At 43.2% G+C, this 15371-nt stretch overlaps 1 protein-coding gene across 1 annotated transcript in view; it reads left to right on the top strand.

Annotated features, from left to right (window-relative positions):
* The window catches only part of ATP10B (ATPase phospholipid transporting 10B (putative)), a 116531-nt gene that overhangs the window by 86177 nt on the left and 14983 nt on the right, over window positions 1-15371 (top strand). Inside the window, exons 16-20 of the mRNA XM_036845539.1 lie at window positions 60-136; window positions 1485-1610; window positions 10055-10255; window positions 11657-11737; window positions 13032-13136. Of these exons, the coding sequence (XP_036701434.1) occupies window positions 60-136; window positions 1485-1610; window positions 10055-10255; window positions 11657-11737; window positions 13032-13136 (590 nt within the window). The remainder of the gene's footprint in view (window positions 1-59; window positions 137-1484; window positions 1611-10054; window positions 10256-11656; window positions 11738-13031; window positions 13137-15371) is intronic.

A 15371-nucleotide genomic window follows, 5' to 3' on the forward strand; every position in this document is an offset into this window, starting at 1 on the left:
AAAACTTCTCATTGTCACATAGCAGTTGGACCAGGATCTCATGACCTCTCTCCTTTCAGGTGATGGAGCAAATGACGTGAGCATGATTCAAGCTGCTGATGTTGGGATTGGCATCTCTGGACAGGAAGGCATGCAGGTATCATTTACTTCAACTCTACCTGTTACTTTCTTACTCTCCTTTATCCTTATTGGTGGCTTAAGCAATTCCCCACAGTGTTGGAGGAATTTCTACTGAAGAGCGTTGCAGAATTATCACCTGAAAGGCAGATACCCTTGCCTGTACATAACCTCCAGCACCACATCCCTACTGCCCAGTCCTTCAGAATAAAGAGAGTGATCAAAGATGCTTGGCTTCTTATAGACAGCTGGTGATACCCATATTCTAAAGCCAAATAGTACCCAACCATTCAGGGAAAACAAAGCCTTCCCCTGATTCCATGCTTCCTCCCTGTAACCTCCACCCACATCCAAGTTTGCAACACCCTCTGTGAGCAGTGACAGATGTAAGGACATCGCAAAATATTTTTCAATTGCCATTTTAGTCGTGATGGCTAGATGGACCTATGAGTTGCTTGGTATACCTTAAAAGTGTACCAAAATTACTCAAATTCAGCTTGGAACGAGCATACTAACTTCAGCTGCTAATGTTCCCCATTAAGACAGACCCCACCTTGGGGTTTTGAACCATTACCAGTTGTATTCCCACCACCAGTGCAGACATTAGGTGGTGCCTAAATTTGTTGGTGGGGAGGAACGAACACCGTCACCTTGTGAGTGTCTACCATAGGCCAGCACTCTATTCGCACTTCACGCTTATTGTCCCAATTAATTTCAGCAGCCACCACCCTGTGTGTTAGGGATTGTTATTCCACTTTTTCAGATGAGGAAACTGAGGCTGAGAGAGGTTAAACGCCCTGACCAAGACTCGGACCAGGATTTATAACCAGGCACGTCCAAACCTCATACTCTAAAAAAGTACTATGAACTGGGCCTTGTTCTGAGTCATCCCAAGGGCGAAAGACACGTTTCAGCTCCATGGAAAGGAAGAGCTATCCATCCATCAGCTCCACATGAGACTGGAGCAAATGGCCTGCCTTGGTGGGTGGCCAAGGGTGTTGAGAGGTTTGAGGATCACTTGCATGGAAGCCCCTACTCTCTGGTCAACCATCACATCCCTAGATGGTGCCCAACACGCACTGGTTCACAATAAAGGCTTATTGGATAAGTGGAAGGAGGTGAAGGGCCAGACCAGACCACTGGTCCCTTCTGACCTGCCCTCCTTGGATTCTAGTGGGGTTTGCATTTCCCAGAGGAGAGGATGGGGTGTCAGAGTCCATAAAGCCACCCAAGGGTGCTGCACGTGACAAAGGGTCTTTTAGACCCTTCCGGCTGTGGACCCAGAACAGAGCAGCACCCTCGAGGGAGCCTCTTCGGTGCATTGGCAGCTGTGAACGGAAGCTGATGTGTCTGCTGTGCCCTCTCAGGCCGTCATGTCCAGCGACTTTGCCATCTCCCGCTTCAGACACCTCAAGAAGCTGCTGCTTGTGCACGGACACTGGTGTTACTCACGCCTGGCCAGGATGGTGGTGTACTACTTCTACAAGAACGTGGTGAGTAGCCCTGCGGTAACCGCCCGCCCGAGCCTTGGGAGTCCTGGCCAGAGGAGCCAGCTCTCCCCACTGAAATAGACAAAGCATCTCTATGTAAGGAAATAAGTCGGGCTAACCTGGATTTTCAATCCTGGAACTGTCCCTTACTAGCTCAGTGACCTTGGGCAAGATAATTCAGTTCTCTGGGCCTCAATTTCATCTTTGATAAAATGGGGCTAGTACTATTTGGTGAGATTATCGTCAAGATTGGCAATACTGTCTGGCACGTACCTGGCACATAGGAAGCAGCGTGAGTACTCTGGAGTCAGATCAGATTTGGTTCAAATTGAGGCTCCTGTATTTGGTAATGGCTTCACGCCTTAGTTTCCTCATCTGTAAAATGGGGATGGTAATAGTACCTTTCTCACACACTTGCCATGAGGATGAATTGACAGCTTGTGTAGAAAGTGATTAGCGCTTAGTGATCACCCTATAAAGTTAGCCATTCTTTTTTTTATCATTGTTGCTGCTGTTGTAACTCCTAGAGGGCCTCCATAAATGAGGTTTCTTTTCTGACTGCAAAGAAGAAGGATTTGAAGAACAACTCGCCTAACTTGTAGCTTAGGTTTCCTCCCCAGATAGAGTCACCCGGATATGCAAAAGCAGCACCCTGACCCTCAGGAGAGTGAAGGGTAAGGTTTAGGATCTTGGGCTTCCACCCAAGACCCTGTGTATCACTTCAACATCCCCAGCATTCCCAACAAGGACTTCTAAAGACAGTATCTATTCGCAAAAATGTTTAGAGCAGGGTGACCATCTGGGTTTTAGTCTTGCCTGACTCTAGTATGCTGTGTGAACTTGAAAGAGTTACTTCAACTCTCTGAGCCTTGGTTTCCTCATCAATAATATGGGGAGACTAGGACTCTCTCTTGTCCCTAGAAGTATTATCGAGAGGATTTAGCATCAGAGCTCTGGATCAAACGTAGCACCACTATACAATCATTTGAAGGTATTATTGTTTCTCTGAAAGATATGTGTGTTTTTGTCTTGTTGATAAGGGCCCAAAGCAGGCACACACCAACTGAGGTATTAAAACTGTCAGAGGCTCTTGTTTGCAAAGCCCTTGATTAACAATGGGCATAGGAAGAAGTCAGAGCACTGCTGTACTAAGGGAGAGAACAGGGCCTGCGTCTTTCATTATCTAGCTTGAGGACCTTTGAATAATCCCCAAGAGACTCCAAATAGAATCTAATTCCTTTTTGCATAAGGAAAAAGGGAGGATTAAGACCAGAGTGATGGAAGGGAAACACAGTAGCCAAGTAGCAGCTACAAAATGGCATATATTTTTTCCTCTCACTCCATTCTCCCAGGCCTGCTTTCAGGCACTGTCACAGTTACCCTGACTCGGGAATAAGCATTTCTGTGCAAAGTTCAATGTATATGTAAATAAGCAGCATGACAAAAAATAATGTAAATTCCGTACACTGGATGGTACCATTTCAGCAAGTCCATGCAAACAAGTCTCTATTTGACCAGAAGGACTGTGTAGTTAGAATTCAAAATGCCCCTGTTTAATGTTTTTTCCTTGCCTCCAAAAGAATCATTCTTTTGAATAAGCACAACCTCTTCTCTGCATCAAATTTGTGAAATAGAAAAGGAAACGTTTCCAGCCAGCCATGCTTTCAGAGCTTAAATGATATTTATTTCCAGCTCAATACCGGGATGGAAATTGCGATACTGATGCTGTATTATCTCCCCTTTGCAATTAGAGGGTGGAGAACTATGACTTCCATATCCGAAACCAATTTCAGAGGGGATTAAAACCCTGCCTGCTCTGAAATGCGAACAATGAATTAATTACTGCACTGTAGCTTCTTGGGAGGAAAAACAGGCGCCCAGTCTCAGCGATGCCATCATGGGGTTCAATGCGCTCTCCCCGGGGTGCAGAGATTCCAGCCAGGCAGAGCAAGTGGAAACGCACAAGGTCCTAACACGACCTGCGGAAGGAAACACACGTTCATGTTAAAACTCCAGGATGCGTGTGAGGACAATAGAACCACCAAGATGTACTTAGTTTGTTCAAATAATTATTGAACATCTGCTGTGTCGGGAACATTATCAGGCACTGGGTATAAGAGCAGAGATCTAGACACACATGGTCCCCACTCTCATGAGGCTTACGGTCTAAATTGGGGCTCAGCAAACTTCTTCTGCAAAGGGCCTGCTCATAAATATTGTCTGCTTTGTGGGCCGTATAGCCTCTGTCGCACCGACTCAGCTCCACTGTGGCAGCTATAGACAATATGCCAATGCATCGTTGTTGCTGTGTCCCAGTAAAACCTTATTTTTGGCTGGACTTGACATGCAGAATGTAGTTTGTCACCTCCTGGTTTCAATAAATCTCAAAGTGTGGTTCCTGGACCCCCAGCATTAGCTCACTTCGATGCTCATTAGAAATGGAGCTCCTCAGGCTGCACGCCGGGCCCACTAACTCAAAATCTTCATTGTGAGTAAGATCCCCAGGCGATTCATATGAACATTAAAGACTGACAAGCACTCCTGTGGGGGAAAGAAATTAAAATTTTTAAAACATTTTCTTCGGTGCATCTCCCTAGAGTAAGGCCAGGGTGCTATGGACATATCACCAGGAGACTCTTATCCTCATCAATCCAGAAGAAAATAGCATTTAAACCATGGTCTGAAAGACAAGGATATTTAACTATGAGTTAATCAGTTTCCTGGCCAAGGAGGAGATGTCTGACAACCTGAGTCCTTACAGGAAATATTTCAGGAAGTTTATGCATCATTTTATAGCATACATTGTATCTAATTCCAAAACCAACCGTAAGAGATTTACAGTAAAAACACAAAGGCAGTAGGCAAGTTATAAAGGAAACATAAGAGTGTAGATCAGGACATAGAAAAAGGAGTTTAGTCACGCCAGGAACCTGGGATAAGACACTATTTTTTTTTTAACACGAGTCCAAATTGTTTACTATTACATTCAACAGACAAACTACTCTGTCAAATTGCTTATACAAGTTTCTAAATGCTTTCTTTCAATTTCTTTACTTGTCTCATCATGGACCAGTAACAAACATTCCTGGGTCAACACAGGTCCATGAACAACACTTGGAGTCGCACTGGTATACATATGTCTCTAACTGAAAATCCCTGGTAGAGCAGAAGAGGCAGAGCAGTATAATGACGTGGTATTAAAAGCCCAAGACCTTGGGCTAGTGGGATTGCTGGATCACATGGTAGCTGTTTTTAGTTTTGTTTTGCTTTTTTAAATAAGACTCGTGTGAAATAATGTTGTTTGTTTTTAATTTTATTTATGACTGTGTTGGGTCTTCGTTTCTGTGCGAGGGCTTTCTCTAGTTGCGGCGAGCGGGGGCCACTCTTCATCGCGGTGCACGGGCCTCTCACTATCGCGGCCTCTCCCGTTGCGGAGCATGGGCTCCAGACGCGCAGGCTCAGTAGTTGTGGCTCACGGGCCTAGTTGCTCCGCAGCATGTGGGATCTTCCCAGACCAGGGCTCGAACCCATGTCCCCTGCATTGGCAGGCAGATTCTCAACCACTGCGCCACCAGGGAAGCCCTGTTTTTAGTTTTTTAAGGAACCTCCATAGTGGCTATATCAATTTACATTCCCACCAACAGTGCAAGAGGGTTCCCTTTTATCCACACCCTCTCCAGCATTTGTTGTTCGTAGGTATTTTGATGATGGCCATCCTGACCAGTGTGAGGTGATACCTCACTGTAGTTTTGATTTGCATTTCTCTTACAGTTAGTGATGTTCAGCATCTTTTCATGTGCTTTTTGGCCATCCATGTGTCTTCTTTGGAGAAATGTCTATTTAGATCTGCCAATTTTTGGACTGGTTGGTTGGTTTGTTTTATATTGAGCTGCATGAGCTATTTGTATATTTTGGAGATTAATCTCCTGTAGGTCACTCTGTTTGTAAATATTTCCTCCCAGTATGTAGGTTGTCTTTTCATTTTGTTTATGGTTTCCTTTACTGTACAAAAGCTTATAAGTTTGATTAGGTCCCATTTGTTTATTTTTGCTTATTTCTATTGCCTTGGGAGACTGACCTAAGAAAACATTGGTATGATATATGTCAGAGAATGTTTTGCCTATGTTCTCTCCTAGGAGTTTTATGCTGTCATGTCTTATATTTAAGTCTTTAAACCATTTTGAGTTTATTTTTGTGTATGGCATTAAAGAATGTTCTATTTTCATTTTTTTACATGTAGCTGTCCAGTTTTCCCAGCACCACTTATTGAAGAGGCTGTCTTTTCTCCACTGTATACTCTTGCCTCTTTTGTCATAGATTAACTGACCACAGGTGTGTGGGTTTATTTCTGGGCTTTCTAGCCTATTCCTTTGATCCATATTTCTATTTTTGTGCCAGTACCATAGTATTTTGACAACTGTACTTTGTAGCATAGTCTGAAGTCAGAGAGCCTGATTCCTCCAGCTCCGTTTTTCTTTTTCAAATAGCTATGGCTATACGGGGTCTTTTGTGTTTCCATACAAATTGTAAAATTTTGTGGTCTAGTTCTGTGAAAAATGCCATTGGTAATTTGATAGGGATTGCATTGAATCTGTAGATTGCCTTGGGTAGTATAGTCATTTGGCAATATTGATTCTTCCAATCCAAGAACATGGTATGTCTCTCCATCTATTTGTGTCATGTTCAAGTTCTTTCATCAGCATCTTATAGTTTTCAGAGTACAGGTCTTTTTCCTCCTTAGGTAGGTTTATTCCTAGGTGTTTTATTCTTTTTGATGTGCTGGTAAGTGGGATTGTTTCCTTAATTTCTCTTTCTGATCTCTTGTTGTGAGTGTACAGAAATACAAGTGATTTCTGTGCATTATTTTGTATCCTGCAACTTTATCACTGATAAGCTCTAGTAGTTTTCTGGTAGCATCTTTAGGATTGTCTATATATAGTATCATGTCATCTGCAAACAGTGACAGTTTTACATCTTCTTTTCCAATTTGGATTCCTATTATTTCTTTTCCTTCTCTGATTGCCATGGCTAGGACTTCCAAAACTATGTTGGATAAAAGTGGCAAGACTGGACATCCTTGTCTTGTTCCTGACCTTAGAGGAAATGCTTTCAGCTTTTCACCAATGAGAATGATGTTTGCTGTGGGTTTGTCATATATGGCCTTTATTAGGTTGAGGTAGGTTCCCTCTATGCCCACTTTCTGGAGAGTTTTTATCATAAGTGGGTGATCAATTTTGTCAAAAGCTTTTTCTGCATCTATTGAGATCATCATATGGTTTTTATTCTTCAATTTGTCGATGTAGTGTATCACAATGATTTGTGGATATTGAAAAGTCCTTGCATCCCTGGGATAAATCCCACTTGATAAGGGTGCACAATCCTTTTAGTGTATCGTTGGATTTGGTTTGCTAGTGTTTTGTTGAGGATTTTTGCATCTATGTTCATCAATGATATTGGCCTGTAATTTTTTTCATGTGTGGTAAGTTTGTCTGGTTTTGGTATCAGGGTGATGGTGGCCTCATAGAATGAGTTTGGGAGTGTTCCTTCCTTGCAATTTTTTGAAACAGTTTTAGAAGGATATGTGTTAATTCCTCTCTAAATGTTTGAAAGAATTCAATTGTGAAGCCATCTGGTCCTGGACTTTGGTTTGTTGGAAATTTTTAATCACAGTTTCGATTTCAGTACTTGTGATTGTTCTGTTCATATTTTCTGTTTCTTCCTGGTTGGGTCTTGGAATGTTATACCTTTCTGAGAATTTGTCCATTTTTTCTAGGTTGACCATTTTATTGGTGTATAGTAATCTCTTACAATCCTTTGTATTTCTGTGGTGTCCATTGTAACTTCTCCTTTTCCATTTCTAATTTTATTGATATGAGCCCTCTCCCTTTTTTTCTTGATGAGTCTCACTAAAGGTTTATCAATTTTATCTTTCAAAGAGCCAGCTTTTAGTTTCATTGATCTTTTCAATTGTTTTCTTCATCTCCATTTCATTTGTTTCTGCTCTGATCGTTAAGATTTCTTTCCTTCTACTAACTTTGAGTTTTGTTTGTCATTCTTTCTCTAGTTGTTTTGGGTGTAAGGTTAGGTGTTTATTTGTGATTTTTCTTGTTTCCTGAGGTAAGATTGTATTTCTATAGACTTCCCTCTTAGAACTGCTTTTGCTGCGTCCCATAGGTTTTGGATGATCATGTTTTCATTGTCTTTTGTCTCTAGGTATTTTTTTATTTCCTCTTTGATGTCTTCAGTGATCCATTGGTGGTTTAGTAGCATATTGTTTAGCCAGAACATCTAGGTCTGGACTCCAGCTTTGTAACTTACTAGTCTGTAACCCCAGCCCCATGATTTGACCTCTCTGAGGCTCAGTTTTCTCAATTGTAAAATGAGGATAGTAGTGATATCCTCATAAGGATGGTAGATGGACTGAGTGGGTCGGAACAGAGTTTGGCACATAAGACGCGCTTTCGGAGTCTCTGTTGCTGTTGTGTTTGCTGCCGTTGCTATTCTTGGCCTCGCCTGTAGATGGCGTCACTTCCAGCCCTGGCGTCCAAAGGTTCTACAACCTCAAGTCACAGTTCCAGCCCCAACTGGCAGAGGGACTTTGGTGTAGTCACTTACCCCATCTGAGCCACTCAAGCTGCCTGTGTGTACATGGAGATAAGAGTTATTGTCTTACCCAGCTAGCTGCAGAGGAAGAAGCAAGGCAAGGTACTCAAAGGGCCAAAAAAAAAAAAAAACAAGCAGTCAAAGCCTCATGCAGTTGCTGAACCCTAGTATCAAGGAGACTTTAGCACTTTGGTTCTTCTTAAACCAATCCTGTCAAGAGCACAAGTGGGTGATGTTGATTTGGGGACTCAGTGTCTGCCCATAGTATATTTCAAACCTACCTACAGCACAGGAAACAGACCAAGCCCTCTCCTTCCCAAATCTCCTCCTCTGAGAAATAACTTAACCAAAACTCATAGGAGAAAAGCCCTCACAGCATCACGGGACTGGAGTGGGAGCGGGGTGACCTGAAGCCCCAGAGCAGCAATGGAGGGGAGCCCGGCCCTCAGAGAGATGCAGGGTCCATCCAGGGTGTCTCAGAGCACCGGGGTCTCCTTCAGAGCCAGGAAACCTCCCATTAGTCATCTTGGCAGAAAAGCCAAAGGATGGAGTTCCTTGGCTGGAAGAATCTCAGTCAGCATTGTTATTATATAATCCAAAAACGGGACTAAGAGGTCTTGGGGGTGGTTGAGGAGGAAGCTTTGAAAACTCAGGGTCTGGTTGTGCCATTTCCTAGCTGTGAACACAGGCAAGGAGTAACTGAGTATCTCAGAGCCTCAGATTCTTTGTAGATAATGTTAAATAATATTATTATCAAGTTATCATATTTAATAATATATAAATATAGTATTAATGATATTATTAGCAATAACATTAATCTTGCTAGGTTGATGGGACAAATTATGTATATTGTACATCTACTAATGTGGTATATACTAATATAGTATGTCACACACCTGTCACAAATTAACAATCGTGGTGTTAATAAGAATGTTAATATTACTAGTAGTATTACAATACTAAACAGAGAGGCTTTTAAAAATAACACTGGCCCAGCAATTAGGGAATGAGAATTCTAGCTTGAACACAAACCTGCTGAAAGATTCCTTACAACATCGTTCACCCCTCTGTGCCCCAGCCACGTGGAGCTGAGAAGTTCTAGTTCTAATCTCAGGACCGGCTGCTTCTGTGACCTTGGTCAAGTCACCAAACCACATCACAGTATGTTAGATAGTAACAGTGACCCAGCCCTTCTCAGGCGAGGAGGTCTTGGGTGGAAAGATCTTTCGAAAGCCTAACGCAACTTAGGCATAAGATTTTCTTCTTCACCTTTTGAGCTGTGTGACCATGAGGCAAGTGTTGTGAGGTCAACCTCCTCATGAAGCCATCCTCCCGCCAGCCTTCCTGCCCACGATCAAGTCTTTCTAGCGTCCCTTCCTCTTACCATTACTACTAATCACAACTACTGCCTTTTGGTATCACATGTCATGGTCTAGGTACTACTAATCGTATGTGAAAGATGGCAAGATGACGTTCAGAAAGGTTAAGCAGTTTGTCCAAGGTCACACCCAACTGGGGTGTGACTCAAGCTAGTACATGACCCAACTGGGGATTCAAAACCAGTCCTCTCTGCCTCCAAAAACCTATGCTCTTAACAACGTATACTTAACAAGTCGGTGGAATTCCTTTCAGGCCCTAAAGGAGGTTAGTAGTAGTAGTAGAAGTGGTAATGGTAGAATCTAAGGGATGAAAATTACCTCCAGTCCTTATACAACCTTGCCTGTCACAAACAAGGAAACTGAAGCTCCCAGTCTGAGTAGGGACTTGTCAGAGCTCCTAAGCAGCATCTGGTGACCCGGCTGCCCGCGCGTCCTCACTCACAAGGCCGCACTCTCTGCCTGCAGGGCTACGTCAACCTGCTCTTCTGGTACCAGTTCTTCTGCGGTTTCTCTGGCTCCACCATGATCGATTACTGGCAGTTGATCTTCTTCAATCTCTTCTTCACCTCCTTGCCTCCTCTTGTCTTCGGAGTCCTCGATAAAGACATCTCTATGGAAACGCTCCTGGCGTTGCCTGAGCTGTACAAGAGTGGCCAGAACTCTGAGGTAAGGGGCCCGGGCAGGCGGGGGGGATGACCTCCAGCTCCTCCCTTGAGGTGTCAGAGGAGTGCTGGGCTGGCAGTCCTCTGTTCCGGTCACCGCTCTGCCACTTACCTCCCATGTGACCTGGGAACGCTGCTCCCTGTTTCTGGCCTGTTTCTCATTTGCTGTTGAAGGTGATGGACCAGACCAGTGGGTATTTTTCTTTTCAGTTATTTCTTAATTACATCACACATTAATACAGGACTGCCCTAGTTAAAGGGGAAGAGGGCTTACAGAAAGATCCCATCACCCTTATCTGGTCTTTGTCTGTAGGCTTTCAACAGAACGCCCAAGGCTCGGTTTGGGAACCCCTGGACTAAACCCATTAGAACAGTCTCTTACAAGGCGCAGAGGCCACACTGATGCCCTAAATGATCTGGAGAAGTCAGACAGCAGGCAGCCCGACTAGCACAGACACGGGCCAGGAGCTTGGAGGCAGAGAGGGGACCTGACTGCCTCGAAGGGGGAGCTCTGGGAAAAGGGATGTCGATATGCACAAGGGTACCTTTGCACCTGGGGAAAAGGAGGGCAAAGCCAGATGTGGTGCTTGAGAGCTGGTGGTATTTTGGGGACAGCCAGTGAAGAACCAAGCCCCATCCTAACCCAGAGACAGGTGGAGAGCAACACAGCGACCCCAGCACTTCAAGCAAGGGAGACGGGGCGATGGCACGCATACATCCTGGGCCCTTCTAACTGTCTCCTTCCCAGAGGCGAGCTAGCTGCGTAATGTCTTCCTGGAGTAACTAACATTAAAAGAAGTTAATGTGGCAAAAACATACAATGTGAACAGTTTCACTTTTCCCAGGGAAGGCAAGAAGAGTGAAGCACACAATGAGAAAGCTTGTCTCTGAAGCCATTGAGCTCTTGGGAACCTGTGACCCTGGACTGTGATTGAGAGTTCTCTTTCAGATGCTATTCAGAAACCTCAGAATCTCTAAACTTACCAAGTTCGTATTAGCACTAACAATGTGCTAATGAACGATAATCATTCATTATCATTTGGTAATAATTTGGTAATATATTTGGTAGCTGAGCCCTTACTAGCTACCAAAGCACGGTTGCATTTAGACCTCTTGAAACCCAAGGGAATAGTTGGTGGTGTTTTTCTCTACTTTCTAAGGAAGAAGAAACAATTCTCAAAGAAAGAAGTTTAGTGACTTTCACTAAGGTCACACAGTGCTGGAACTTGACCTGAGGTCTGTCACCCCCAGGCCCATGCTCTTAATCGTTCCATTCTATTGCCTCTAAGATAAGAAGCATTGTAAGTGCCGTGTTGTCTAGTCCAGCCGTGCACAAGAAAGTCGCTTACAAAGAACAGAGGCTTGCTTTGATGGTGGTTACTGTCGATGTGTTATTTCCTGGCAGTGCTATAACCTGCTGACTTTCTGGATTTCCATGGCGGATGCGTTCTACCAGAGCCTCGTCTGTTTCTTTATCCCCTACCTGGTAAGTTGTATGGTCCCATTCTAATAGTTTCCTAATAGCATCTTCAGAGCAGGGGCTCCAAAGAGGAGGCCTGCAGACTCCACCCTACCCTGGGCATTCAAAAAGTCAGAATATTTTACCAAAACGTCTTAATTTCTGCCAGCTTCTGAAACACTGAAAGTTATCATTACACTGGGTCATTTCTCCCTTGTGGCGAGAATCCAGGGTTGACTCACTGCCCTGCTTAGATGGGGGGCACGTGCTCCAGTTTGCCGTAGTCCCCACCATGCCCTTTTGTGTCATGCCTGGCCTTCTTCACTCATTTACTGCTTCTTACTTGAGCACTGAAGGTATTTGAATTTGCAACCCTTGGTTTATATTTAGATTTGTGCTTCCGAGGTCAAGGCAGGAAGTTCTGATAATAAGGAATACTACATTATATGAAATAAAAACAAGAATGCAGATAGTAAGGGATACCAGCCCCATCTCAATTTGGTTCCCCAGTTTAAAGAGTGAGAATTTATATAGCATAGGATATCTGTATTCATCCTAGACAGGGAACTCAGGTGTGGGGTAATTGCTCCCAGGAAACCAGTGGTGTCTAGTTTCTGGCTCATGTTCGTTTGCAAATAGCAACACGATGAGTGTTGAGGTGGGCATTTTGTGCTTTCTTTGAATTTCCTGGTTTAAAATACCCTCCCTGGTGAGGCCTCTGCTTGCCTTTCCTGCTTCATCTTTTGCCCATCTTTTGCCCTTACTATGTGCTCAACAGACCTACCATCTAGGACGATTTGGACTTTTCACCCTCAGTTCTGGCCTTTGCCTGGTCTGCCTTTCCTCTCTCTTTTCAAGAGACTAACTCCTCTTATTATAGTCTCAGCTGATTCCTCTTCTCTACTCCCAGAGTTCCTTGTACTTGCTTCCATTATAGCATTTATACCCTTAAATTGTACCACATTTGCCCTGCCTAGTTGGTCTCTTAACTCCTTGAAAGTGGACACAGCAGTGTCTTTAGCAGTTGGCATTGTGCCTGGTAGGTACTCAGTAATTTCTTTCTTGACTCCTTCTGCAATGTTCTGGAATACTCATCATGGCTTCCTTTGCAAATGCTTTTTAAAGAGTTTAGTCCTGTCAACTCACTCCTTCTCTTGTCTGTCCCTTGGGTCAGCTCCACCTGATGGCAGCTGGATGCCTTCTCCCCAGCCTGCCCCTCCCTTGACACCTGCCTTCACTGATGTTTTACAATCACTTGTCAGAGCCAAGGCCTTCAGTCCATGGGCACATCTGCCAGTGCCTGTTTGTTCCTCCCCTGCAGACCTACAAGGATTCTGATATCGACGTCTTTACCTTTGGAACACCCATCAACACCGTTTCCCTCGCCACAATCCTCCTGCACCAGGCAATGGAAATGAAGACCTGGGTAAGTGCCCCAGAGCCCTTATGGCCTAAAAATCGTGTTCCTGTTCATCAACCACCTTCAGATTTCTGAGCTGCTTTACTCCATATAATTGATCCACTGGATAAATACATACTGAACCCCTACCTGTGTTCCACTTGTACAGGGATAAAGAGGTAGAGAAGATAAAATTGCTGGCCTCAACTTTGTAACCATCTAGCCAGGATGAAAAAACTAATTCATAAAGAACAATGAGACAATTTGTTGCCAAAATACTTATTTTTGATTAAAAAATTCAGGGGTGTTTGAGAGACGAGGAAAACATTAGACTGATCGTACTTGAGGCTGTGTTAGGGAGGTGTGCTCCCCATTTAACTTGGGGGTAAAAGATTAGAAGACTGTCTCCATGTAAGCATATCTCAAGCACGTCCAAATATCACATTTTAGTATCTAAAAAGGTAACACTATCTTTCTCATTAAATTCGACTAGTCAATGATAATTATAAAAACAAAGAGCTTAAAATTATATGCCAGGTACATATCTACATGATTTAATGTATTATCTCACTTAACCTCCCAGAGCCCTTCATGTTAGATGGGATTTGGAGCGTTCTGTTCTGTTTTTTTCAGTTTTATTGAGATATGATTGACATACAGCACTGTATAAGTTTAAGTTGTACAACATAATATCTTGACATACATATATAGTCGACACTTGAACAGTTTGGGGTTTAGGGACACCAACCCTCCATGTAGGGGAAAATCCACACATAACTTTACTGTTGGCCCTCCGTACCTGCAGTTCCACATCCATGGTTTCAATCGTGTAGTACTATAGTATGTATTTAGTGAAAAAAATCTGTGTATAAGTGGACCCATGCAGTTCAAACCTGTGTTGTTCAAGAGTCAACTGTATAGCAAAGTGATGAATGTTAACTAAACTTACTGTGGAAATCCTTTTGCAATATACGCATGTGTTAGGTATTTTTTTTAATTCCCATTTTATAGATATAGAAATGAATATAAAGAGGTTAAGAAACTTTCCCCAAGTAGTTCAAGACAGAAGCAAGTTTGAACCCTGGCCAGCTGACTCTTGACCGTTTAACCTCTGTACTAATAGTGTGAGAAGGTAAGACTGACTGCTGCAGGGAGACCACTTGACAGAAAGATCTGTCTTTAGCCAAGCTGAAATGGCTCTTTCTGAAAGCATTTGTGTTGTTAACCATTTAGAAGACTTCCCCAAGTAGGCTCAGTGTGTTCCCAGCATTCTGCAGTGGGACTTCCTCCCCACGCCCTAGTGTCACAGGTTAGGCCAGGCCCTGACATTGGGCAGTGCCTGATACGAGCCACCCAAGGGAGCTTCCAGATCACGGAAGCCACCCAAGGGAACTTCCAGATCACGGAGTTCCCATCTGGAAAACCCCTTTGCTCCAATTCATGCCAATGACGGATAGACCAAAATGATGAAAACGAAAAGGCCTAGCCAAGCTTAAGTACAGGATAAATTTCTTTCAGAACCACCAGAAAAACCACTTAGTTTTATCAGAAGCTGGGAGGAAGGCAGACAAGAGTCATAACTTTAATACTGGGAACTGAGCCAAGCTAAGGAAACATTTAGAACTCTTGAAAATACAAAAATTTTTGTCATTGAAATTAGACTGGGCACTGGCTAAAAGTAAACTATCAAATTGGAAGGTAGTATTGGGTACCCATCCAGAATGCCACACAAATATGAAAATGTAATCAAGAGGAATGGTGGCTAGAATAAATGGTTCCAGCAGCTACATAATAGGAGTCAGAGTCACAGAAGAACAAGCAAAGAATAGTAGAGAAGCAGTATCTGAAGAGATCATCACTGAGAATGACGATTAATCAAAATAAACCTGGGTATATTGCCTGGTATATCATAGTAAAACTGTACAGTGTGAAAGACAGAGACAATCTTAAAGTCTGCCAGAGACTATGCACAAATTACTTGAAATTTAACAGCAGTTAAAAAAACAGAAACCAAAAAAACAATGGAGTAATTATCTTCAAAGAAAGACCTGAGGCAAAATAACAAACAGTTACACTATCAATCACTTAAGACTAAGTAATAAATGACATTTTCAGATAAACTCTGTAAGGTCTACCACCCACAGACCCTCACTAAAGGAAGAAAGAAACATGCAAGAACATAAAAGCTAAAACTACAAGAAACACATAATGGCCAGGAAGGGCTGTTCAATAGGTAATTAACGTATGCTGAAGACTTCATTG

This window comes from Balaenoptera musculus, chromosome 3 (assembly GCF_009873245.2).
Source record: "Balaenoptera musculus isolate JJ_BM4_2016_0621 chromosome 3, mBalMus1.pri.v3, whole genome shotgun sequence".
Classification (NCBI taxonomy): domain Eukaryota; kingdom Metazoa; phylum Chordata; class Mammalia; order Artiodactyla; family Balaenopteridae; genus Balaenoptera; species Balaenoptera musculus.